This window comes from Diospyros lotus, chromosome 13 (genome assembly GCF_014633365.1).
Source record: "Diospyros lotus cultivar Yz01 chromosome 13, ASM1463336v1, whole genome shotgun sequence".
Classification (NCBI taxonomy): Eukaryota; Viridiplantae; Streptophyta; class Magnoliopsida; order Ericales; family Ebenaceae; genus Diospyros; species Diospyros lotus.
The window spans coordinates 17,778,376-17,805,824 of NC_068350.1; the positions used below are offsets into that span (position 1 = coordinate 17,778,376).

The window sequence follows — 27,449 nt, forward strand, 5'->3', positions numbered from 1 at the left end:
AAGTACGCGACAATTTGGTATCAGAGCAGTCATTCCTCGGCTGTGAGTTCGAAAATTCAATAGTTGTCCGATCCAATTTTGAAGTAATCAAGCCAGATTTGAAGCAGAGCAAATCAGTCATCTAAAGCAAATTTAGGCTACCCTTAGCGGAAGCAATTGAGTTATGGATTTTGGTGATTCCGGTAGATACAAGTGAGCAAGTAATTCTCACTAGGCTACACTTAGATCCGGCCGTCTTCTTCCTAGCCGGCCCAAATCTCGCTCCAACGCCAATATCTCATATCTAGTTTCAGATCTTGTCATCTGCTCACGACCCCTCGCTATCAATCTGTCCCTTCGACACCGTTATTGGCCTGTTCTTTTCATCATCGGGCTAGCTCCTCTGTCAGTGTCATCTCCTTAGTTGATCAACGATCTCTCTTCAGTGTCGAAGCATCACCATAGTCGGTACGACCTCAGATCTTGCGCTTGTTTCTCCTTCCAGCACGGCTCTCGGATCAGTGCACCCTCAAGTCTCACGCTTGTTTCTCCTTCCAGAGCGGCTTTCAAATCTCGTAGCCTCTTCTTCGGATATGGTGCATCACCCAGATTTCGCATCGCCGCTACATCGCTGATTTATCATCGTCGTCACCGTTATCGCCTCCTTTCTCGCGGTCGTCTTCTACAGCAACGGCCCACATGCTCTCGGAATAAACTACATTTGTAACAAGCTTGGCACATATGATATATATGTTCCACCTTGAGGGGGAGTTTGAGATTTAGCTTATGTCATGACACATGGCTTATGGCATGACCCATTGAGTTTTTGTATATATATAGGTGTACAATCTATATGTTTGATGAGGAATGAAATTTCCTCCAACTAGGATTTCTCTCTCTAACAGTTATCAAGGAGGAGCAAAACTTGGTCACAAACTCTGATGCCATCCAACTCCTTACTGAGGTACAATTTCCTAATGCCTTGCACTTACTTTCTAGGCCTAATTCCCTACCAACCCCAAGACCACTTAACCATTCCATACACCTCAAACCAAATTCAGAACCTACGAATATCAGATCTTATAGATATATCCCCCCGATATGAAAAACAAAAATAGAGAAGCAAGACAAGAACATGATAGCCACATCCATAATACAGCCCAACCAAAGCCCATTTGCTTCACCCATTCTCCTTGTCAAAAAGAAAGTTAGCACATGGCAGTTTTGTGTTAACTACCACCAACTCAATGCCAACACTATTAAAAACAAATTTCCTATACCCATTATTAAGGACTTGCTTGATGAGCTATCCAGTGTCACAATTTTTTCCAAATTAGACCCAAGGGCCGAATATCACCAAATTTGTATGAAACCCTCTGACATTCCAAAAACAACCTTTAGAACACATCAAGGGCTCCACGAATTTACCATTATGCCCTTTGGGTTCACGAATGGCACGACCACCTTTCAAGCCTTGATGAACCAAATTTTCAACCCTTATTTGAGGAAGTTCATACTCATTTTCTTTGATGACATCCTCATCTACAACCCAAATTTTGAGCAACAACAATCCCACCTAAGAACAGCCTTTGAGATCCTTAAATCTAATCATCTATATGTCAAGTTATCGAAATGTATTTTTGCTGAGCAAGTGGAATATTTGGTCTATGTGATATCGGGTAACAAAGTCAGCACTGATCCCAAAAAAATAGCAGCCATGGTGGAGTGGCTTAGACCTGCAGCAATCAAGGAGTTAAGGAGGTTTTTTGGGCTAATAGGGTATTACAAAAGATTTATACAGCACTATGGTGTGCTTAGCAAACCCCTAACAGAACTGCTCAATCAAGACAATTTCCATTGAAACCCTAAGGCTGAAGTCGCTTTCTCGGCACTAAAAAAGGCTATGAACCAAGCCCCAATTTTATTGCTGCCAGATTTTTCTAAACCCTTTGCAGTATAGACATATGCTTGTGACAATGGTGAGGGGACTGTACTAATGCAAGAGGGGAAGCCATTGACTTATATCAGCCAGGCTTTGGCCACAAAACAATTAGGGTTGAGTGTATATGACAAGGAACTCATTGCTGTGTTGGTGGCAGTCGAAAAGTGGAGACACTAACCGGAACCCCTTTGTCATCAAGATAGCTCATGAAAGCCTCTGATTCTTATTACAGCAAAGGTTACAAACTCAACTACAGAGGAAAGGACTTTCAAAGCTATTAGGGTTGGATTATACCATTCACTACCGGAAGAGGAAAGAGCTGCCAATGCTCTCTCAAGAAGGGAAGAAAAGGGAAACTGTCAGGCCATCACTGCTGTTGTGCCAGATTGGATGAAGGATATCGCCGAAAGCAATGAGCAAACAGATTGGCTAAAGGACCTACTAACTCAATTAACTATCCAGCCAGCTGGGAACCTAGGATATAAACTCTCAAATGGGCTGATCAAGTTCAAGGGAAGGTTGGTAGTGGGAGATGACAACCTGCAAAAGGAAAGAATCTTAAAAACATTGCATGGCTCACCTTTGGGAGGCCACTTAGGAGTAAGAGCAACCTACTACAAAGTGAGACAAATATTTTTTTGGCCCGAACAAAAGAAGGATGTGGTGGAGTTTGTGCTATCTTGTGCAACCTGCCAACACTGTAAGCATGAGCATGTTGCCTATCCGAGTTTACTACAACCATTGGCCCTTCCCGAACAGGCCTGGGAAGGAATCTCAATGGACTTTGTAGAGGGACTACCCAAATCTAAAGGGAATGACGTGATTTTGGTGGTGGTGGACAGGTTAACCAAATTAGCCCACTTCCTCAGTTTAACTCAGCCCTTTACAGCTCAAGAGGTGGCCCAGCTATTCCTAGATTCAGTAGCAAAAATCCATGGGGCTCCAAAGTCTATTGTGCCCGACATAAATAAAATTTTCATGAGTACTTTATGGCAGGAGTTATTTAAGAATTTGGGGGTTGGGCTACACATGTCTACAACATACCACCCAGAAACCGATGGCCAAACAAAGAGTGTTAATCAATGTCTAGAAGCCTACTTGAGGTACATGTGTTTTGCCAAGCTGAAAAGCTGGAACAAATGGCTATCATTGGCACAATGGTAGTACAACTCCAACTACCACAGTGCTATTAAGAGGTTCCCCCCCCCCCCCCCCCCCCCCCCCCCCCGCGCTGACCAGCTATGACCAACTCCCGAAGCTCTATAGCTACAGTGGAACAATACTTGCAGCAAAGGTAGGAAATTTTGACAGTGCTCAAAAAGGAACTTGCTATAGCCTAAAATCGGATAAGCAAACTGCTAACAGGAGAAGTAGTGACAGAACATTCAATGTAGGAGACAAGGTATATCTAAAGGTCAAAAGATTCCTACAGCATTCATTTTCAGCCACCCCAACTTCCAAGCTTAGTCCTAAATATTTTGGGCCATATCCCATCAAGGCCAAGGTGAGAAAAGTTGCTTACAGGTTGCAACTCCCAGCAAGGGTAAATACTCATCCAGTGTTCCATGTATCCGTATTGAAGAAGTAAGTGGAACCTAATGCAACTACCAGCCCCAGTCTACCACATGTAGATGAAGATCTTGAGGAAGTGGTTGAATCTCAGGCCATTGTGGACAAAAAGGTGATATACCAAGTCACGGTAACCTTGACCCAAGTGCTAGTACAGTGGACACATTTGCATCTAGACCATACTACTAGGAGTATCTGCCAAATATACTACAACAGTTCCCAAGGGCAGCCCATCTGCTATAATTTCTTGGGGACGAGATTTTTCAAAGGGAGAGGAATGTTACGACCTTAGGGGCAAATTTGTCTTTTGGTTGTTAGTGCATAGACTACTTGTAACTGTTAGTTACTGCTATACTTGATTGTACCCTTTCAGTTATGCTTCACAACTGAAAGGAAGAGCCTATAAAAGGCCCATGTAAGAGGATGGGAATTATGTTGAGACTAATAACAAATTCTTTCCCTCTCAAATCTCTTTCCCTCCCTTTTCTCTCTCTGAAATTCTCCCTCCTTTCTTTCAAACTCTCCCTCCAATTCTAATTCTCTTCCTTAATTCCCATAAACACCAAGCCTCAGCCTAGAGGCTTAACAGGTGCATGGGATGCCTACAAATTACACATGAACCAAGAGAATAAAATCCTAGTTGATGCATCCACATTCCAAAAAGTTGGTTGAGAATTGTCAAAATAGGGCATGCATCATAAATAACCAAACAAATCAAGTTACAACTTACAAGTTATACCCATTCGTGCCAAGGCAACACATAATTTGAAGTAGGACAGATCTGGTATTCTGAGAATACTCACAGATTAAACGCTTATTTAGTGTTAGAAGACTAGGGGAAAATTTTGAAAAGGTTATGGTTTGGATATATAATAGGTTGGTACTTGGTAGGCAAATTAGAGGCAAAATATGGCTAAAAAGATAAACTTTGACAGATGAAAACAGGTCTGGAAGGAGGCTTACGAAATAAGAATCAGAAATTGATTTTTTCTCCTTTTTTTTTTTTTTTTTGGTTTGGGGGTGGGGGGGGGGGAGTTCCATTAGCATCAAACCCAGGGTTAGAATTCAATCACACAATTTATATAAGCATAACATGCTTGGAGAAAACTGCAGTAATTATTCCATTCACTAATGAAAAAGAGAGATTAGATTGGTATTTATAGAGTTCTAGTAATGCTACTCCTACTGGGTTAGGAAAATCCTTTTCCGCAAAATTAAGTCTACAAATAATAAAACTAGGAAAATACTATAAATAAAACCAAAACACTGTAAACAAAACCTAAACAAATAAATAGAGCTAACACCCTAGAAAACATTATGTAGAATGACAAAATTACCCCCAATGCATAAAACCTCAAAACTAGGCTTAATGAAGCTCCCGTGAGGGTCCTTTGTCAACCAAAATGTCCCAAATCAATGTCTGGGCCTAAGAACCAGTTTTAGGGTGCCTTTTATATGTCATAAGAGGTTGTAGCCAACATCCTCCATCACAACAACAGAAAGCTGAGTAAGACAATAAATTCATAAATATGGCAAGTAGAAGCATAGAGAAGAACACACCATTCTTTGAAGCTCAGGTAATTTGAAAGCTCATAATAAACATATGCAGCAGCACCATAAGCAGCATCCTTAAGAAGTAATCCTGGAGTGATTTCAGTGACTGAAGAAGGGCAACTATTCATTGCCTCCTGAAGAATTGAAACCACAACAGGTCCTAGCAGCTGAAGAATACAATGAAAAATCAGATGGGTACACCTTTCTCCATCAAGGAAACCTTTAATGGATATATTAGATTAGAACGTCACTGAGAACCATACAAATTAACTACTAGAGAGAACATCTACCTGACTATGATTTTCAAACAAAACAATGTATAGAGCTTCAGCACAAGGCCTCAATTTTTCTGCCCACAACATCGAATCCTGCTCATGGTGAAAAGATTCAGGGTTCTCGTACCATGCCTCCAAATCAGTTGCTGTTAAGACAAAATACCTGTTTTGGCATAAAAATGTAGGCTTAGCAATTTGATGATCTCATAAAATAAAATGAAAAGAAAAATGATGAACCCTTAAATTTCAGAGGATGAAGACACTATCCACCCAGAATTAATAGTTTTTACAGCACAGTAAAACTTTATGACACTGAGTAATCAAACTGGACACCTAAATTCAAACTAACACTTAGCAAAGGTGCCATGGTGTATGCTATTTGCAGACGACATAGTGTTGGTGGATGAAACAAAAGAAGAAGTGAACACTAAGCTTGAGTTGTGGAGAAACAATTTAGAATCTAAGGGATTTAAATTAAGTAGAAAGAAAACAGAATACATGGAATGTAAATTTAGTAAAAATGCAAGAGTGGATGATGTTATAATAAAATTAGAAGACCAAATCTTACAAAAAAAAGACCATTTTCGATATTTGGGATCAGTGATTCAAAAAGATGGAGAAATTCACGAGAAAGTCGCACATAGAATTAAGACAGGTTAGCTAAAATGGAGAAATGCGTCGGGGGTGTTATGTGATGGTAAAATCCCATTAAAACTGAAAGGAAAATTTTATAGGACAGCTATAAGACCAGTCTTGATGTATGGCTCAGAATGTTGGGCAGTCAAATACCAGCATGAGCAAAAGACGAGGGTAGCGGAGATAAGGATGTTAAGATGGATGTGCAGCCATACAAGAAAGAATAAAATTAGAAATGAAATTATTCGTAATAAGGTAAGAGTAGTGCTAATCGAGGAAAAGATGAGAGAGACTAGACTAAGATGGTTTGGTCATGTGAGAAGAAGACCAAGAGACGCTCCTGTGAGGAGAGTTAATGAAATGGAACAATTAGTCAAAAAAAGAGGTAGAGGCAGACCCAGGAAGATTTTGGGAGAGACATTAAAGTTTGATATGAAGTGTATGGATCTAAATGAAGATATGACAAAAGACAGAAATACATGGAAGTCTAGAATTTATGTAGCCAACCCCACATAGTGGGATAAATGCTAGATATGTTGTTGTTGTTGTTATGTTGGAACTCTTGGAAAATGTATGGCAAACCACTCCAAGAACTGTTGCAGTAAGAACAACTGAATATCTCCAAAACAATGGGTTACTCATATGTGGCTACAGATATTTCTTTTGCATTAGAATTGGAGTTGCAAATCTTAACAAAATCAAAACTTTGAAACCATGAAAAAGATTAAAAAAATTCTAGAAGTCCAATCTTTTGCCACAAATATAAACCAATTTATATCATAATAAGGATTTTATGGTACCTGACAGGGGAGAACCTCCAAAAGCACAAGAAAACATATTCATTGGAAAACAAGAGTGAAGGCTCATGCAGTGACAGGGAACTGACTTTGGAAAGACAAGACCAATGATAAGATAGAAGCAACTTTTGGGCCAATCATTGACATAACGCAAGAAACATGGGAAACCAAGAATGTGGACTTGAGAGATGGATAATGTCTGAAGTTTTGTGAGCAATCTAAGCCTTCCAAGCAGAATAAACACACTGGGGATAATGGCCTTCTAAGATTCAATTAGCATGCATTTGATCCTTCTTACTGATGTCTAAAGCAATACACACAGATATCTAGTTCATGAATAAATGAATAAACCAATAATAGGTCAGCTTTCTATTACCTCCTTATCAGCACATTGCACAATAGTACTATACGATCACTAGGCAAAAGGGAAGTAACAACACCAGCAACAACACTAGAAACATTTTTCTTCATCTGCTCAAGGGTAATTCCATTTTCATCCATCACACGACCAGTCAAACTTGGCTTGTATTCTTTACATTCCAGTACAGATTTAACCAACTTCATGCACTGAATGAGGAATTGTTCAAATGAGACTATATCCGGTTCAGGGTCTGTGATCTTATTCAAACAAAAGTCCATAACGGGCGGAAGAACACTTTTATCACCAAAGGAATAAGGATGTCTGCTCTGCACTGCAACTAAAATTTTCATCATTTTAGTGCATGCCCTCGTCAAGAATTCCCAAAATTTAGGATTATGTTCCTTGAAAGATGAATCTGCAGTTTAAGATATAAGATTAGAAGATTGCAAATTTCTGCAACATAGCTTAGTAGCAACCTTCCTATCATGATTCTTTACATAAAAAATAAAGCAAGCATTGAAAGAGACGAAGACCTATAAAGCAGTTAGACCAAATAAAATACCAATAGAAGCATGGCATTCATATGCATTGGAGAAGAGGGAATTTATTGGCTAACGAAATTATTTAATGTGATGTTTATATGAAAAAAGAATGTCAAATGAGTAGAGGAAGAGCGCTTTAGTGCCTATTTACAAGAATAAAGAAGAGGCTCAAAGTTGTGGAATTATAGAGAAACCCAACTAATGAGCCACACTCCAAGACTTTGAAGGTGAGTGATCGAGCAAAGATTAAGCAAAGAAGCCAAGGTATCTAAAACCAATTTGGTTCATGATAGTTGCTTAACAATGGAAGCTATATACTTGTTAAGACACCTAATAGAAGGTATAGAGACAAACTAAATTATTTACATATGGTGTTTATGGATTTAGAAAAAGAATATGACAATTCCTAGAGAAGTCTTATAAATGGTTTGAGAGGAAAAACATAGTCTAAATAGCTTATATATAGGTTATTAAAGACATGTATCATAGAGCAAGACTATGAGTCAAAACATATGGAGGAAATACTAAAGCTTTTCAAATTACAATTGGATTACATCAAGGATTTGCATTAAGTCCTTATTTCTTTGCCCCACTAATGGATAACTCACTAAACATATCTAGGGAAAGGTGCCTTCATGTATGCTATATGCTAATGACATTGTGTTTGTAGAGATATAGAGATATGGAGATATGAAGGCGTGACATTAAGCTTGAAATATGAAAGAACACTTTAGAATCTGAAGGTTTTAAGTTAAAGTACATTGAAAGTGAATATTTGAAATTTAACTTTAGTAAAAATAAATAAATAAATAAGTGTGAATAATGTTACGATAAAATTGGAATATCAAGTCATACAGATTAAAAAAAAAAGACAGTTCAAGATATCTTTGATCAATCATCCAAAAAAATGGAGAGATTAATGAAGATGTTATCCATAAAATTAAGGCTGGATTATTAAAATGGGAAAATACATCCAGTGTTTTATGTAATAGTAAGATTCCATCAATTAAAAGAAAAATTTTATAAGAAAGCTATAAGACCAATTCTTTTGTATTGCATAAAATTTTGGGCAATAAAGCAGCCATATGCAAAATATGAACATAATGGAGATGAGGATATTCAAATGATATGTAACCATACAAGAAAAGGATAAAATTAAAAATGAGGTTATTCATAATAAAGTTGGAGTGGCTCCTCTTGAAGATAAGATGTAGGAGACACAATTAAAGTTGTTTGGCCATGTGAGAATAGGACCAATAGAGATCCCTATGACGAGAGTCAATGTAATGGAACATGTATTTAGTAAAAGAAGTGGAGGAAGACGAAGGAAAACTTGAGGGGACACTCTATGGCATGTTATGAATTGAAAGGGCCTTATAAAGATAAGGCCATAGATAGAAATAATTGGCGAGTCAGAATTCATGTAGTCAACTGCACATAGTGGGATTAAGGTTTGATTGGTTGATGTTGTCGTTGTATATGAGTATATACATAATATATATCAATGTATTTAACTCCTTAAACATGGAAGTTCCACTTTCAAAACATACAAACTTAGCCAAATGCTTTACAAGTAAGGATGGGTATTATCCGATGTGGCCTTTGTTAAAAAAGAATCTTGGGTGGGTAAGACTGGTAAAGAACAAATCTTCAGTGTTATTGGTATACATTTCTCGCAGGCTCAAACCCCATATTCACTAGGCACTAAGACCCTCATCATGGATAGCAACAAACCAATTAAAAAATAACCTCTTTTTTTTTTTTTTTAATCAGGACAAGTTGCACCAAGCAATAACCTTGTTTTATAGAGAAACAGCAAGTGATAATTTTCAATCAGGAGTCAAGACAAGTGCAGAACGTTTGGATGAAACTGTTAGTTGACTGCTAAGCTAGGACTTGCACTCAATGGAGATTCAAGAATCTACGTCAGATTAATACTCTCATCTTTTAAGAGAACAAACTCAGCAGCCCCTAGAAGTAAATCTTTTACTTGAAGGTGCAGCTTAAAAATGTTAAGAGCCAATTCACGTACAAGAGAATGACATAGCAGAACTGAAAAATCAATTTCAGCAATTTTGAAGTACCATTTACCAAAAACTGTCAGATGTGGTCATTAAAAATTTTGTTAAGGGTGATCCCCATAATAATAAAAAAAAAAAAAAAAACACTTAACAGGTGAGAAAGGAAGTGGGGATGAAGGATACTGAAATGTTTACTGCTTTTTTTTATATATTAACAAAACAAAGGAATAAATAAATATTGCCCATGTATATCAATTGAACATTGAAAGCCAAGTAAAATAATGAGAAAAGACTGCAGAATAGAATCCCGAAACATAGAAACAAAACCAGGACAGGGATCTCACAATATGGAAGAAATGACTGAATGGCACTCAAAAGAACAGGAGACACCTCCTTGACTGGCCGTACCTCCTGAAAATAGATTCATTAAGCTCCAGAGCACAAGAAACCTAAACCCCAAGAATCTAAAAGCAGAATTAACCAAATGGATACCTGTATTGATTTAGCATCACTTGGAAACCCAGAAAGTATCAATTGTCGTATTATTTTTGCACATAAAAGCCATCTTTCACATTTAAGGTAAAGATCATCATGACGCAGCTCTGAAGTATTCGAACTCAAGTTCTGAGCAAGTAGGGAGAAACCATGCAGAATGGTCTGCAGATCACTCTGCCAGAGGCGCCAACTATAATCAAAGAACTGAGATGATATCTGCCAAAAGAACATAAATTAAAAACTTGGAGTGCAAATGATTATGATTAAAGATGAACTACACAATAAACTTGTGTCTCAAGCATATATATCTTGTTGGATAATTCAGGTCTGAACACATGCATGGTGCCAAAAACTCCATAGACCAGGATGTATAGGAATATTATTCCCAAATATTTTGAAATTAGCTCTATAACTATCATGAGAATATTATGCCCTAAATTTTGAGATTCACTAAAGCTATCATTCTAATCTAAAGATATCAGTTATAAAGAAGGAACTTAGTTAAGTTGAATAGCATATCAGGCACAATATTCATTGCACATGCATCAAAGATGAGCGTACAAATTTTGAACTGAGACACTAATAGTCAGAATGAAGTTCTATGGCAGAAGTTAGAATGTTGGAATTATTAATAAGTATAACAAGATGAAAATTTTCCACAACATAGAAGACCTCCCTACATCACCACTTGATGGTAAATTCTATGAGAACCTGCATAAAATATATGAAAAGGAAAAATATAGAATTAAATTTAACAAAAATGTGGCAAAGGCCTATACCTCAGCAAAATTTTTTTGATCAGAAGTAAGACGTTTAGTAGACAACTCCTTCAACGTTCGGAAGAGAATCATAAAGATCCTGTGGGAAGTAAGAGTATCCGCCGGCTGAAGCTGTTGAGCTAAAACTGAAAAGAGATCCGGCCTGAACAAGGTACCAAGTTGGGAGATCAGCATGCATAACCAAAATAAATTAAAATAGTATTAAGCTCAAGAAATGGAAGAAATAAGCAAAATAAAAATTATCAAAACAAATTCCATATATAAAAAGGAAGAAGACCCAATAACTATACAGGTAATCAAGTTTACTACAATAAACTCCCATGCCAACAGAAATTTAAGAATAAAAGAGAACGTTAAACTCCCAAAAATGAAAATCAGCATCAAACTTGCTCATCAAGTTTAACTCTTTCTAAACCTATAGGAAAAGAAAAATCCACATTTTAAGATCAGCAGCTCCAAAAAAATCATATTTTATAAACAGATGCACAATCTCATCCACTCCATCTGTTGCCAATCATATCAATGCCTTAATCATTTTTATTGTTTTGAGCAATCAAAGTATATAAACTAAAAGGTACCAAGCCATGCCATCCTTTACAAACAAGAGAATGACATTAATGAAAAGAACTGAATAATTCTTGCTTACTTTCATATGTGCACGAACATGTGCTCTTATAGAGGAGAAAAGCTACAACATAAGGAAAACTACAACACATAAGAAAGGAAAAAATACATATATACATTCTTAGGAAAGTTTCCTAAGTCTGAATTAGGAAAGTATCCTATTCCAGATTTAAAAACTTCTAAAAACGTTTTCTTTGACCAGCGTGATTTCTTTGATAATCCTTTGAGAACCAACACTCCCCCTCAAGCTGGTGAATGAATATCTATCATACTCAGCTTGCCTATTTATAAAGTGCCAATCGATTTCTATATGTTTTGTCATGTCATGCTGAACAGGATTATAAGCAATACTAATGGTTGATTGATTATCACAAAACAATTCAATTGGACCTTGAATCTTGATTTTCAAATCCTCTAGGACAATCCTTAGCCATAGTAACTCACATAGACTAAGGGTCATAGCCCTAAATTCTGCCTCTGCACTGGACCTTACCACAATGCTTTGCTTCTTACTCCTCCAAGACACAAGATTTTCACCTAAGAACACACAATACCCGGTTGCAGATCTCCTATCAGTGAGAGACCCTACACAGTCTGCATCTGTGAAGCCTTTAATATCCAATTCAGCCCTTATTTAACAAGATACCCTTGCCTAGTGTTGCTTTTAGATAGCTCAAAATCTTTCTTACTACCAGCATATGCTCCTCAGCTGAGCTGTGCATGAACTGGCTTACTAGACTGATAGAAAAAACAATGTCAAGCCGAGTATGAGAGAGAAATTAACCAGCCAACCAGCCGCTGGTACCTTCCCTTATCCACTGGTTGACTGCTAGGGCTTTCCGTAATTTGTTGTCAGGTTCCACTGGTATGCTAGCTCCTTTTCCTTCTAGCAACCTTGTTTCAGCCAACAAATCCAATACATACTTGCGTTGGGATAGAAAAATTCTAACCTTAGAGTAAGCTACCTCTATTCCTAAAAAGTATTTGAGGGCACCAAGGTCTTTAATCTCGAATTCCTGAGCCAAATTTTCCTTTAGAACTTTTTGTTCTTCTTTATCATTCCCAATAATAATTATGTCATCCACATACACCAGCAAGGCAATTACCTTCTCTTCTCCTGAGTGCTTAATGAAGAGGATATGATCATCACTGCTTTGATAGTATCCCATAAACCTCATGGCCTTAGAAAATCTGTCAAACCAAACTCGTGGGGACTGCTTGAGTCCACAGAGAGCCTTCTTAAGCCTGCATACTTTCCCTAAATCTTCTTTCTGGAATCCTAGAGGTAATTCCATGAATACTTCCTCCTCTAAATCTTCGTGTAAGAAGGCATTCTTCACATCTAGCTGTTGTAACTTCCATCCAAAATAAGCTATTAGTGATTGGAGCATTCTCACAATTGTCATCTTTGCCACAGGAGCAAAGGTCTCAAGATAGTCTATGCCATAGGACTGAGTATAACCCTTAGCCACCAACCTAACTTTATACCTCTCCAGGGTTCCATTAGCATTATATTTCAAATTAAAGATCCACCTACAGTCTACTAGATTGACTCCCTTTTATCTAGGGAAAATGCTATTGGTACACCTTTGTGTACTCCTTAGGCTATATAAAGGTGTACCAATGACAAAAAAGCCCCCCATGAGGCGCATGTGAGGCACAAGGTATTTTAGTCATAATACCCCCTTATGTAGCCCAAGATGTACAAAATGGTTGTACATCTAGCATGATTCTTTATCTAGGTACCAACTCCCTTGTTTGATTCTTATTTAATGCTCTCATCTCCTCCAGCATAGCTTGTTTCCAATTCTTATCTTTTAGAGCCTCATCAACTGACTTAGGAATAACAATAGCATCCAATGCTGTTAGGAAGCTTTTGTGTTTTTAGGACAGATGGTGGCAAGAAAGAAAATTAGCCAATGGATATTCAGTACAGCTTCTAACCTCTTTTCTAACAACAATAGGGAGGTCCAAATCATTAGGAATAGGGTTAGATGGAATTGAAACTGATGGTTGAGTGAATGCTATACCTAGACTGAGGTCTGATGCTTATGCAGGTTGAGGATTCAGAATGGGTTGTCTTCGCTTGAATACATAAGGAGAGCCCTTAAACTTGACCGGAGATAGTAGTTGTTGAGTTGCTTGCTCATTGCAGCTTCAGGAGTGGGTAGGAGGTTGAGGAGAGGGCGTAGGAGTGGATGTGATAGGTTGAGGGATAGGCTAATCAATCTCTAATAGCTCACTGGAGCTTGATAGTACTAATCCTAAGTTAGTAAAGACATCACCAACACTCTGGTCACCATACTCCACAGTCTACTCCTGGGGACCAACCTGAAAGGGGCCAAAAAAGGGTTTAAATTCAACAAATGTTACACCTTTAACACAGAGAATTTCCTAGTGGAAGGGTGATAACATTTGTAACCTTTTTTAGTAGGAGAGTAACCAAGGAAGACACACCTTAAGAGCTCTAAGGTCAAGCATATCTCGGTAATGTTTGGAAATGTGAACAAAGGGCACACAGCCAAACACCTTAAGAGGAAGAGGAGCATGCAAACTTAGGTTTGGAAAATAGGAAGATAAGCATTGGAAATGACTCTGGTGGTTTAATATTTTAGAGGGTACTCGGTTAATTAAATAGGTTGTTGTTAGGACTGTCTCTCCCCAGAAATGCTTGGGAACATGATGATGGTGGGAGAAGGGCTATAGCAACATTAAGGATATGCCCCATCTTCCATTTAGCTACTCCATTTTGTTGTGGAGTGTCACGGATCGGGTCTTATTACAGCAATTTTGTTTTTCTTAGTGGCTGTAGCTCCTTTATATTTCCTTTGCATTTCCTTTACTATTTGTAATTTCGATAATTCCTTTTCTTTTACTACGATAATTGGGAATATTTTTGTTAGAGAATGTAAGAGAGAGAGAGAGAGCACATGTTGGGTTAGAATAGGACAAAGGAGACGGTTGCAACCGTTTTGGGGAGTGATCTGTTGTGGCAGCATCACCCTAAGGTCCTGTAAATACTCCCCAAGGCCTCGGGGAAGGATTATCGAAAATCAAGGAAGATATCTTAGTTCTCTCTCAATTTCTCTCCTCTCTTCCCTCTATTCAACTCCTTTCTCCCTATTCTTCTTCTTATTTCCTACCGTGGACTACTGATTCACACTGAACCAAGAAGTCCGCCATTGTGTCTGCTTGGCAATGACAATATTGGTATCAGAGCACTGGTCTTGGCTGGAGTTATTAGAGGATTCTTCGATGGCAGAAGGTACTCGCATGAAGAACTATGAGTCGCAACTACAGCAGTTTAGCTCAACCTTGTCCGAATTCCAGAGTCAAGCAGATCGACTAGAGCAGGGTTCGAAGCACAACCACGAAGCAATCCTGACCATGGATTGCAAGGTGGAGAGCTCAATCGAAGGACTAGAGAGGAGGCTCAATGGTGCTCTATCTCAAATGCGTGAGGATAACGCAGAAATGAGAGCAGAGTTGGGGGCTCAATTACAACAGTTTACGGTCATATTCACTTGCCAGAACACGATAAGATTGGCTCCTGATTTTCCTCCAAGAGATAGAATATAGCCCATATTACCAAAAAATAGAAGAGATAGAGTAGTTGGGAATAATGAGATTGGAATTGAACTAGAGGAAGATGTAGATAATATGATAGAATGAGGTAGAGAAGGACAGAATCACCCACAACAACCGGGATTCCCTATGCCCCGGTTGGAGATTTCGATATTTGACGAGAATAACCCCCGATGGTGGATCAGCAAATGCGAGCGTATGTTTGATTGGTATAATGTGCCAAGGGGAAGAAGGGTAGCATTGGCCTCCATCTACTTCAATGACCTAGTAGACGCTTGGTACCAGGGGTGGACTAGGGTCAGGGATAACCCTGCATGGGAAGAGTTTGCTGATAGGCTGTGTAAGAGATTTGGTGAGAGGAGTATGTCGAACATTATTGAGAAGTTCAACAAATTAAAACAAGTGGGGGAGGTGAATACCTAATTGAGGAGGTTTGAGAAGTTAAGGTCCTTGATGATCAACAACGATCCCCATCTCTCAGAAGCCTACTTTGTCTAGCTTTCTGAGTGGTCTTAGTGATGAATTGAGGCCTACGATGGAGATGATTAGGCCTAGGACAGTGGAACAAGCAGCGGAGAGTGCAAGACTACAAGAAATGGTGGTGGAAGCCTTAATAAGGAAGCAAAGGCAGTAGCATCAAACTCTAACTATGGGGACCTCGAGTTCAAGGGTGAAGAACTACAACCAAGAATGGAATAGAGGCAACCAGGGGGTAAAGAATCCCATAGGATTCAATGCTGGTGGGAGGTATAACGACACGAGAAGGCAACCCCGCCTTTGTTATAAGTGTGGGGATAACTATTACCTCGAGCATTAGTATAAGCACGAGTTACTGTTATTAGAAGGGGATATCGGGGGAGCTGGAAGAAGAAGGAGACGGAATTGAAGAAAGTGGAGAATTTGGGGAAGAAGATAATGGGGATATCTCATTACATGCATTAAAGGGAATGACTAATAACAAGATAATCAAGGTGGAGGGTAGGGTTAAGGAAAGTAACTTGTCGATTCTCATTGACTGTGGAAGCACTCACAACTTCCTAGACGAATGCACTACTAAGAAACTGAAATGTCCACTCACGGGCACTCAGCCCTTGAGTGTGACCGTGGCAAATGGGAGTAGGGTGTTGAGTAATTCAGCTCCTGGTTTCTGTTGGGAAATGCAAGGAGAGAAGTTTGAGGCAGACCTTAGGCCACTACAACTAGGAGGCTGCGATGTGGTTCTAGGAGTTGATTGGATGAAAGGGGTGAGTCCAATAAGCTCTGACTTCAATAGGATGGAAGTGTCTTTCAATAAAGAAGGGAGGAGAATGACTCTTACGAGGGGAAGAGAGATCAGGGCTTGTAAACTGATGATTGAGAAGAGGTTACACAAGCTATTCAGGAACAAGTGGTGCCAATTGGCACAACTATTTTCAATTGTGGCATTAGATGAAGGCTTGAAACAGGTGATGCAAGGAGAATTACAACTCACTGTCAGCCACCAACAAAGGAAGATTGAATAGGTACAACCTCAGCACCTTGTTGATGAATTGTTGTTAGAATTTAAGGACCTCTTTACTGAACCTACCACATTACCTCCTACCCGATCCTTGGACCACCTTATCAACCTTAAGCCTAACTCCGAACCCATAAACATTAGATCATACCGTTACTCCCCAATTCAAAAAACAAAGATTGAGAAAATGGGGAAAGACATACTTAACCAATCATTCATAAGACCTAGCCAAAGTCCTTTCACCTCACCCGTCCTATTAGTCAAAAAGGAAGACGAAACATGGCGCTTCTGTGTTGATTACCGGCAATTAAACGCCTTGACTATCAAGGACAAATTCCCCATACCCCTAGTGGAAGACCTAATTGATGAATTACACAATGCCAAGTATTTTTTCGAACTAGACCTTCGCTCAGGCTACCATCAGATCAAAATGAAGCCTGAGGACATCCATAAAACTGCCTTTAGAACACACCATGGGCACTTTGAATTCTTGGTGATGCCCTTTGGGCTCACCAATGCTCCTACAACCTTTCAATCCCTAATGAACCAAATTTTTGAACCTTATTTAAGGAAATTTATACTTGTATTCTTTGATGATATTCTTATGTATAGCCCCTCCTTAGACCAACACCTTACTCACCTAAGAACCACCTTTGAGGTCCTTAGAGCTACCTAGTTTTTCATCAAAAGGTCAAAATGTGTCTTTGTTCAAAGTCAGGTGGAGTACTTAGGGCATTTGATCTTGAGAGAAGGAGTGAGCACTAATCTGAGAAAGGTGGAAGCCATGTTGGCATGACCCAAACCTACCACAGTGAGAGGATTGAGGGGGTTCCTGGGCTTGACAGGTTATTATCGCAGGTTTGTGAGGGGATGTGGGGTCATTAGTAAGCCATTAACAGACCGCCTAAAGAAGGGAAATTCTAGTTGGGGAAGGGAAGCAGAGGAAGCATTTGAAAGACTAAACAAGGCCATAAGTAGAGTGCCTATCCTGGGATTACCCAATTTGAGCCAACCTTTTGTGTTGGAAACTGATACGTGTGGAACGGGAATAGGTGTTGTATTGACGCAGGGTGGTAGGCCAATAGCATTTTTTAGCCAAGCCTTAAACAAAAGGCATCTCGGTCTTAGTATATATGAGAAGGAATTTTTTAGCAGTTCTATTAGCAGTGGATAAATGGCAGCACTACCTAGAAAATGGGAGATTCATAATCAAAACTGACCGTGAGAGTTTGAAATTTTTACTACTACAAAAATTACATACTCAATTACAAAAGAACGGGATGGCCAAAATGATGGGTTTGGACTATTCGATACAATACAAAAGGGGGAAGGAGAATGTGACCGTAGATGCCCTTTCGAGGTGCCATGAGGAGGGAAGTACTGCAGCCATCACCACAGTAATTCTGGAATGGTATCATGAGATGATAGAGAGCTATGAAGGGGATAACAGGTTAAAGTAATTCTAGAGAGACTGATTGTAGACCCTAAGGGGGTAGAGGGGATATACACTGGTGGAAGGGATGCTGAGGAACAATGGAAGGATTGTCATTGGGAACCATGAAGGACTCAAGAGGAGAATTCTACAAACCTTGCACGAATCTCCCTTAGGAGGACATTCTAGAGTTCAGAACACTTACAACCAAGTGAAGCAATTGTTCCATTGGACAAGGCTAAAGGCAGAGGTGAGGGACTTTGTGTTACCTTCTGACACCTACAAGAGGCGTAAACACGAAAACGTGGCCTATCCCAGTCTGTTACAACCGCTGCCTATACCTAATCAAGCTTGGAAAAGTGTATCTATGAATTTCATCGAGAGGCTACCTAAGTCAGAAGGTAAGGATAGTATTCTTGTTGTGGTTGATCATCTAACTAAATTTGCCCATTTTACAGGGCTGGCTCATCCCTATACAACCCAAGAAGTCGCCAGAGTATTCATGGACCAAGTGGTAGCAGTGCATGGGGTTCCAAAAGCCATCATTTATGACAGAGATAAGATATTCACAACCTCTTTTGGCAGGAGCTTATGAAGACCTTGGGTACTAAACTAAAAATGTTGACTACCTATCACCCCCAATCGGATGGGCAAACTGAAAGGGTGAATCAAGTTATGAAGACATACCTAAGATGCATTTGTATTTTACAGCCAAAGAGTTGGCATAGGTGGGTAGCCTTAGCTCAATGGTGGTATAACTCCAACCACCACTCCTCTTTGAAAATGTCCCCATTTGAAGCAGTATTCGGATACAAACCTCCCCTCTTGCCGGCAATAGGAGGGCAACCTACCACAGCCTCGGTTGAAGAGTATTTACAGCAAAGGAGGGTGGTCCTACAACAACTCAAGCAAAAGCTAGAGTCAGCCCAGAATAGGATGAAGCAATGTGCCGATAAGAGGAGGAGTGACCGGGAGTTTGAAGTATGAGAGAAGGTATATCCAAAGCTAAGGTACCCTCATCTGAAATCCATCGTCCCAGGGTCTATATCTAAGCTTAGCCCAAGGTATTTCAGGTCGTATCCTATAATAGCTAGAGTGGGAAAGGTTGCCTATTGTCTGCAATTACTCGAAGGAACACACATGCATCCAATGTTCCATGTATCAAGGTTGAAGAAATCAGCAGGGGCAGAATAGGTGAGTCCTGCATTACCCTCTCTCCCTAAGGAAGTGAATCAAGGCAATGAACCAAAGGCCTGGCCATATTGAATAGAAGGGTGGTTTACAACCAAGCAGCTCCTCTTATACAAGTCTTGGTAAAATGGAAAAATGGTCCACTACAAGGTATGGGACTTGTCCCACATTGGAAGTTTAGGCTCCTAGTGTGGGGTTTATAACCTCTTGGGCATCCTCCCCTTAGCAGCTACCTTTTGAGGATAAGTTCTACCCGAGGGTTGTAACAGTGGTATCAAAATCGGCCCCATGGCTACTAATGCAAGCGAGCAGTGGCGGAGGTGATGCCAGCATTACAGTGTTTGCCCGAGACTAATAGTGGCTAGTGCACAGCCTGTCGTCGTGGGCGCCGACTTGTGGACCGTGGTGCAGGATATAGGACTTGTCCTACATTGGAAGTTCAAGCTCCTGGAGTGGGGTTTATAACCTTTAGGACACCCTCCCCTTAACAGCTAGCTTTTGAGGGTGAGTTCTACCCGAGAGTTATAACAAACTATGGGAAGCAACACTTGGGAATACTTGCCTAGTCTCCTTCAGCAATTTCCAAGAGTTGACAGTCTCCTTAGCATCTCTTGAGGACAAGAGGCTGCTAAGGGAGGGGGAATTGTCACAGACCGGGTCTTATTACAGCAATTTTGTTTTTCTTAGTAGTTGTAGTTGCTTTATATTTCCTTTGTATTTCCTTTACTATTCGTAGTTTTATTGTTGTAATTGAGAATATTTCTGTTAGAGAATTAGTACGAGAGAGAGAGAGAGAGCACATGTTGGGTTAGAATAGAACAAAGGAGACGGTTGCAACCATTTTGGGGAGTGATCTGTTGTGGCAGCTCACCCTAAGGTCCTGTAAATACTACCCAAGGCCTCAAGGAAGGATTATCGAAAATCAAGGAAGATATCTTACTTCTCTCTCAATTTCTCTCTTCTCTCTTCCCTCTATTCAACTCCTTTCTCCCTATTCTTCTTCTTATTTCCTACCGTGGATTACTAATTCACACCGAACCAGGAAGTCCGCCATTGTCTCTGCTTGGCAGTGACATAGAGTATCTATGCAAGAAGATTCATACACAATGCCTTCTTGTTGGAAAACTAATGCAAGTGATGATTAAAATAATCTCTTGCATTATCAGTACAAAATTTCTATATAAGGGAGCCAAATTGAGTGGAAATCATTTTATAGAAATAGGGTAAGAGACAGTTCCAATAGCAATTTTATCTTTTAACAAGAAGATCCAAGTCATTCGAGTACAATCGTCTATAAAGGAAATAAACCATCTAGCCCCAAAACAGTTAGGTATCTTCGATAATCTCCAAACATCAAAGTGAACTAAGGAAAAAGGTCTAGAAGACAATTTATTGCTAACTGGATAGGACACAAGAGCGTAGCGGAGATGAGGATACTAAGATAGATGCGCGGCCATACAAGAAAAGATAAAATTAGAAATGAGGTTATTCGTAATAAGGTAGAAGTAGTGTCAATCGAGGAGAAGATGAGAGAAACTAGACTAAGATGGTTTGGTCATATGAAAAGAAGACCAAGAGACGCTCATGTAAGGAGAGTTGATGAAATGGAACAATTAATCAAAAAAAGAGGTAGAGGCAGACCCAAGAAGACTTTGGAAGAGACATTAAATATGAAGTGTATGGGCCTAAATGAAGATATGACAACAGACAAAAATACATGGAAGTCTAGAATTCATGTAGCCAACCCCACATAAGTGGGATAAAGGCTGGATATGTTGTTTTTTGGATAGGACACACGATGATGCTTACAAATTACACACACGTCACACTGAAAATTACTTCGATCTAGAGTCCTAAATAAGGTAGGAAATATGCTCTTTAACAAGGCAAGAGGAGGATGACCAAGCCTATAATGATGCAGCCAAATGTTGGCAAGATCTGAGGTAGACTGGGATGAACAAGCAACCTTTAGCTAACTCCTTTTAGGACAATCACTCTCCCTCTTCAAGTAATATAGCCCGTTCAGAGGTTGGCAAGATCTGAGGTAGACTGGGAAGAACAAGCAACCTTTAGTTAACTCCTTTTAGGACAATCACTCTCCCTCTTCAAGTAATATAGCTCATTTTGTTCCTCAGCAACACCAATCATCTTCCCCGTATTCATAGCCTAAAATTCACACATATGAAGAGAAAAGATAACACAGCAATTCAAATCCTTAGCGAGCTGATGAACAAAAACAAGATTAGTAGACAAGTTAGGTACATTAAGTACCTGTTTGATAGGAAGAATGGGGCTAAGGTTGACCCTAGCCCTATCCTGTGATGGGAACCAAGGTTCCATTGGCTATGGTTATCCGTTTAAAGGTTTCTAGAGGCTTATAAGTTTCAAAAACATTCAGGCTAGGGGTCATATGATCAATGGCTCTTGAATATAGGATCCATATGTTATTCCTATTAGTTTTTGAGGTAGAAAAAGACACAAAATGTAGACAAGTACCTTGTTGAGCAAGAGAGCAAGTTCCATCCTGAATTATCCTTAGGAAATTATTGAGTTTGTTGATTTCATCTACATTCAACTGATTAAGATCAGATCCAGTGGTGGATTTTGTCTTATCAGTGGAGCCTCCTTCCTCCTGCTCCTTGTTCGAGAGATAGGCCTAGTTCTTTGAAGCTAGATTCTTGAAACTTCCTATCTTGCTTAGAACAGCCTCCTTCCCATGGAGTTTAAAGTATGTATCTCAATTGTGCCTAGGTTTCTTACAGTAAGTGCACTACAGCCCTTCACGATTTGAATTCTTTGTTTGCACTTTTGATTTCCCTATTCTAGGTCTTGCTCCCTCTCCTTTATTGGACACTATGGCTGAACCTTCTAAACTAGGTTCACTGAGCATGGCTATCCTTTGGTTTTCTTCACTCGAACAATTGCAAACACTTCATTAAGAGAAGGCAATCTCTCTCTACCAAGAATCTGTACTCTCACTTGATCATATTCTGTATTAAGGCCTGCTAGAAACTCCATAATTCTATCTCGCTCAAGTATTTGATTAAGGGTGGTAGCATCCTCACTACACACCATTTTGATGTCTTGGTGTTATCCTAGTCTTCCGTCTCACTTATTCAAACACTCAACCCTCAAGAATAATAGGAAACTCTCCACACGTGAAAGAGAAAACAAAACATGAAAACAATAGAAAATAGATGAACACACACACAAGAAGACACAGAATTTATCGTCGTTCAGTTCCCTTGAAAGGAAACCTACATCCAGACTGCCTTAAGTCTCTTCTCCACTATCTTGAATCACAGGAACAATTTCATGAACTACAGAACACTCTCTCACAGCCCTATCCTCAAGCAACACAGAGTTAACACGAGATTACAAAGCACTCAACAGCTTTTCTCTCACACAGCACATACTCACATAACTCTCTCAAGATAGGATGAAAACCCAAATGATAAAAGAGACCTCACAATCCCCTATTTATAAAACATAAGGGGCAAACCAAACAAGCCATAACCGGCTATTACAACCTTGGCTATTACAACTAACTAACTAACTAATAGAAAAAACTAACTAATGAAATATTGAATACATCCTTAACATAAATGGCCTCCTGAGACTCTCTAGCTAATCTAATACAAATGATTTAACACTTGGTAATGATCAACTTCTAACCACAAGCAATTCATCTTATTATTCATCTTATTATAGAATTCTATTACAGTCAAAGACCCCTATCTAGTGCTAATCTTAGTCTTAATTTCAAATATCACTGAGGTATCTTGAACCTTAAAATAGATTTGTTTCACTATATCCCAAATCTCCTTTGTTGAGGTCAAAAACATATAACTTTTACTTACCTCAGGCTGCATAGCACTCCATAACCATGACATAATTAGGGAGTCTTCAATATCCCATGCAATGAAAGTCAGATCAAACACCTTTGGAGGGGGTGCAGTCAAGTGACCAATCTTCCCTCGGCTTTTGAGAAAATTTCTCACTAACTGGGCCCATTGTAAGCAGTTCCTACTGTTTAGGCGGTAGGAATGATGCATTCCAGGCAGCTCTCCGGCTCCGGTTGACTTATCAACTAGAGTTGATTCTCCAGTTATCATGGAAGGAACAACTTCAGAAATTTCAAACATGTTCACTAGAATAATCGGCTGAACAAAAAGGGAGCAATGAAGGCTTAATCAGAGAGGATGGGAGAAAGAGCAAGAACGTGCAATGAAGGCACACAAGGGTTTAGGAACAATAGGAAGGTATCGTTGGCTCTAATACCATGTAACGAATTGAATAATTCTTGCTTACTTTCATATGTACACAAGCATGTCCTCTTATAGAGGAGAAAAGCTACAACATAAGGAAAACTACAACACATAAGAAAGGAAAAAATACATGTATACATTCTTAGGAAAGTTTCCTAAGTCTGTGTGGAATTATAAGAGCTACCGATTTGTTAAAGATAAGGAAGGCGAAATTCTAGGAAAGATAAAGCAAAGAAGATAAGGCAATTTGAATATGATTAAGTTTAAATTTGTATTCCTAAAAATTAGAGATAGTTAGTTTGTATTTTAAATAGTTTAAGTATCTTGTAAATAGAATAGACTTCTATAGAGAGTAAGTGTCTTATATCCATGTATTTATACACCCTTTGCCGAGAGAATGAAGTTAAGTTATTCTTTTCTCTCAAATATTTTCTATAGTCTGAATTAGGAAAGTATCCTATTCCAGATTTAGAAACTTCTAAAAACGTTTTCTTTGACCAGCGTGACTTCTTTGATAATCCTTCGGGAACCAACAATTAATGCTACCCCAATTTGAGAAAGATGAAATGTTGGCAAAAGAAAGATTAATAGATCACTAGAATGGTTGCTCACAAGCCTAAAATGCAATAGAAGTTTCCCTAACAAATGAACTTAATCTCAATTTAAGCTACAAAGGTGTGTTGATCATATGCAAACCAAAAAGTGCAACTTAACAGCAATGACAAAGAAAGTGAAAGCATACCATTCTCTGGGATAATCAATCCGAGCAATTTTTGAGATGAGCACAGCCAATGTAAGTGCAATCTGTATTCAGAGAAAGTGCAAGATACAGGAAATTAGCCAATCTAACTTCCAGGCTTAAGTAGGTTGATTAACACCCTCCTTTTAGGTGGAATATAATGAAAATTGAACCATTCCCATCAATTCCATCAAACAATAGTCATATTTGTTGACCAAAGCCAACAAATAGTTATCTCCTTCCTACTCTATCAAGGTGTCAACATGAATAAGAACAATTGAACTTTCAACAAAATTTAATTAGGCACACCTGATAGTTCTCCTCTCTCAAGTATGACAGAAGTTTTTGTCTCAAATGTATTTTCTCTTCATTGCTGATTCCCCTGCACAGGCATAAAGAAGACTGCAACTTAGAAATTGATGACTTTTGGATGCCAAGATGTGTTTTTAGAAAAAAGAAAACTAAATGTTGAATATAATAGGGAATAGAAGTAGATTGTGAATACCCCACATAAATTGAGAATTAAAGAAAGACCCCATGCAACAAGTTCAAGATACAAATAAAAAATAAATACTCCGTCCATCCGAAAAGGATAGTTTAGTTAGACAAAACACACAAATCAATGAAACATAATTAATACTAGGGCTAACTACCCTTTCTGGTATACCAAATTCCCCCTAGTACACACAATTACTTTACAACCCATATACATAAAAACAAGAGTAAATTGATTATTTAATGAGTTTAGATCATTTAAATGTGTATACAATTAACTAAGGGTAGAATGGGAAGTATAAAATTGAATATTCTTTGAATTTCATAAATTGGACACTATTTTCTTTTCTTTTTTTTCTGTAAATAATTGGACACTATTTTCGTCAAAATAAAAAAATAGAAACTTGGACTATTATTTTGGTTTGAGTGAGTAAAAATATAAGCAGTAAAAATCAGAAGATTCAATGATTATCAATTGTATAAGCTTTAAAGGGACGGGACCTGTTAAACACCAACAAGTAATGTGGTTTGAGTTGAAACTAAGATTGACACATCTGCTACATTGTTACAGGCACCGTTTGATCAAATCATTTCCCTCTTCAGTAGTAACCCCATGGCATACCTGCATGTCCTATTTGGAGCATTTCCTTGAAAAATACTGTGATTACTTTCTTACTTATCCAAGTAAAAGAAAGATGAAAAATAAAAGACAAGGCCATTACCTGCTTAAGGAAATCAACAAATTCACTTCATCTGAAATTAGTTAGTTTCTTAGACAAATATGATTTCCTAAATTCATTAGAATGTAAGCCTAGACAACAACATATCATCCTTCCACACCACTATGTGTGGTTAGCTATCATTTAAATCTAGAACAGTACTATTCAGGGATATATTCCTTTCAAAATTCTTTTTCTTACTTGTAGATGACTTCAGTAATTAGTTAGGCAATTTATTTTACTCTGATAAATTGTGCAAGCAATAACTTTTTATGCTTTTCTCTCTGTATATTCAACATAGTTTTGAGAGTGAAAGTGGGATCAAGGTACTGGCTTGGTTATGGGAGCTAGTAATCTAACTGATATACAATGATAAAATTGGGGGCAGTTCTGCTTGAACAATACACCTCCAAACTACCCACAAATTAGCATTAGATTTTTGCTTTTTTGGATACATCACACTTTGCAGGAAGCAAACAAAAGTTATCTTATTCCAACGCCAGATCAGTTTATTCCTTTGCAGCTAAAATTCAAGCAGGTCCATCCCACTCCATTGAAAATTTAACAACAACCAAGTCAGCGATTATTTGCAATTTCCCCAAATAAAATCACAGTTTCTACTGGACTATAAACAGTTGCAGTCAAATGACGTAATTCAATCAGTACAACATTAACTGTTCATCACTTCAGTCACGCCCCTTAAGCAAACATCTGGTGTACCCAGTTTGCATATAGGAGTAGCACTGAAACCAATGATGCACACCCCAGGCAGGACATAATAATCTGGAGGACTCCAATTTCAGAATAATATACACTAACATTCAATTATTCTACACGAAGCGCCTGACCAGAAGGAAATCATGGAACATAGTTCAGCAAGTTTATTAACCAACTGAATTTAATAAGCTTATGCTTATTCCTGGAATCAGCGTCATTCTCTTAGCAATGTACTATTAGACAGTATAGAAAACACTGAACTTGAGCTCTATGGAAGGGGGAAACAGACATGATTAAACCAAATACCAAATAGAGAGAGAAACATCTCACCCGGAATCACGCCGGTTCCTCCAATACTTATTGAGGCAGTTCTTGAAGTACACAGAAGCGAGTAGCCGAACATCAACTTGCGCCGCCAAATCCCTCGCAGTTATAACTTCCTGCACCATCGCAGAACATCCATTCCGCATAAAACTCACATTTCCCCGCGAGCGCCTAAATGCCCGCGGCATTTCACTCTATTGCATGTGAAAACCCTAGGAAAAAGAAGGATTGGAGAGATTACCATGAGCAGCGAGCAGAAACCGGGCCGGCTCTCGGACTGCGCAAGAGCGGACTCCGCCGGCTTGCGCAAGCTCTGGTCACCGCTGAGCGAATTGGCAAGCAAATTGTACATCGCCGGCAGGTCGGAGGCCGAGAGCGCCATCACTCCGCCACGAAACTCACCCAATCAATCAGCAATCGGAGTTAAGAATTGAGAGAGACAGATCGGTGAGGTCGAGACCTAATGAGTTTGTGCGTCCGGATTGAAAACGAGGTCGGTGATGGTGATGTGTCGCAGATTGGGAAGACGAAGACAAAGATTAGAGTGCGATGAGAAGTGATCTTTTTCAAGCGGCTGGCTCTGGCTCGCTTCTTCTCTTCGGGGAAGAAGCTTCGGGGGGTGTTGAAAGGGCCAGCAAAGGAATAATAAATAGCCTACGCGCGAGAGAGACAGAAAGAGAGATAGAGAGAGAGAGGTCCTCGTGGTCGTGGGTTTATATATGCCCCTGGCCCTGGCGCTGTCGCTCAGAGACTTGGAATTAGAAAGTAGTCGCCCATTTTTCGCTTAAATTCCCCAAAATATAAATTTGGCTTAGTAACAAAGCTTCCAAAGGACAAAAAAATGGTGAGTATAATCTTCAAGACAAATCAAGTAATTGGATTAGGATAAGATAACATTTATATCAGTAAA

General features: G+C 39.1%; 1 protein-coding gene across 1 annotated transcript in view; it reads right to left on the reverse strand.

Annotated features, from left to right (window-relative positions):
• Positions 1–27,227, reverse strand: part of LOC127788817 (uncharacterized) — a 61,503-nt gene extending 34,276 nt beyond the window's left edge. The window contains exons 1-10 of the mRNA XM_052317446.1: positions 26,781–27,227; positions 26,546–26,655; positions 24,594–24,666; positions 24,288–24,349; positions 10,951–11,092; positions 10,169–10,387; positions 10,021–10,087; positions 7,129–7,528; positions 5,335–5,482; positions 5,051–5,211 (exon numbers count right to left, since the gene is read on the reverse strand). Of these exons, the coding sequence (XP_052173406.1) occupies positions 5,051–5,211; positions 5,335–5,482; positions 7,129–7,528; positions 10,021–10,087; positions 10,169–10,387; positions 10,951–11,092; positions 24,288–24,349; positions 24,594–24,666; positions 26,546–26,655; positions 26,781–26,921 (1,523 nt within the window). The 5' untranslated portion in view covers positions 26,922–27,227. The remainder of the gene's footprint in view (positions 1–5,050; positions 5,212–5,334; positions 5,483–7,128; positions 7,529–10,020; positions 10,088–10,168; positions 10,388–10,950; positions 11,093–24,287; positions 24,350–24,593; positions 24,667–26,545; positions 26,656–26,780) is intronic.
• Positions 27,228–27,449: the final 222 nt, after the last annotated feature.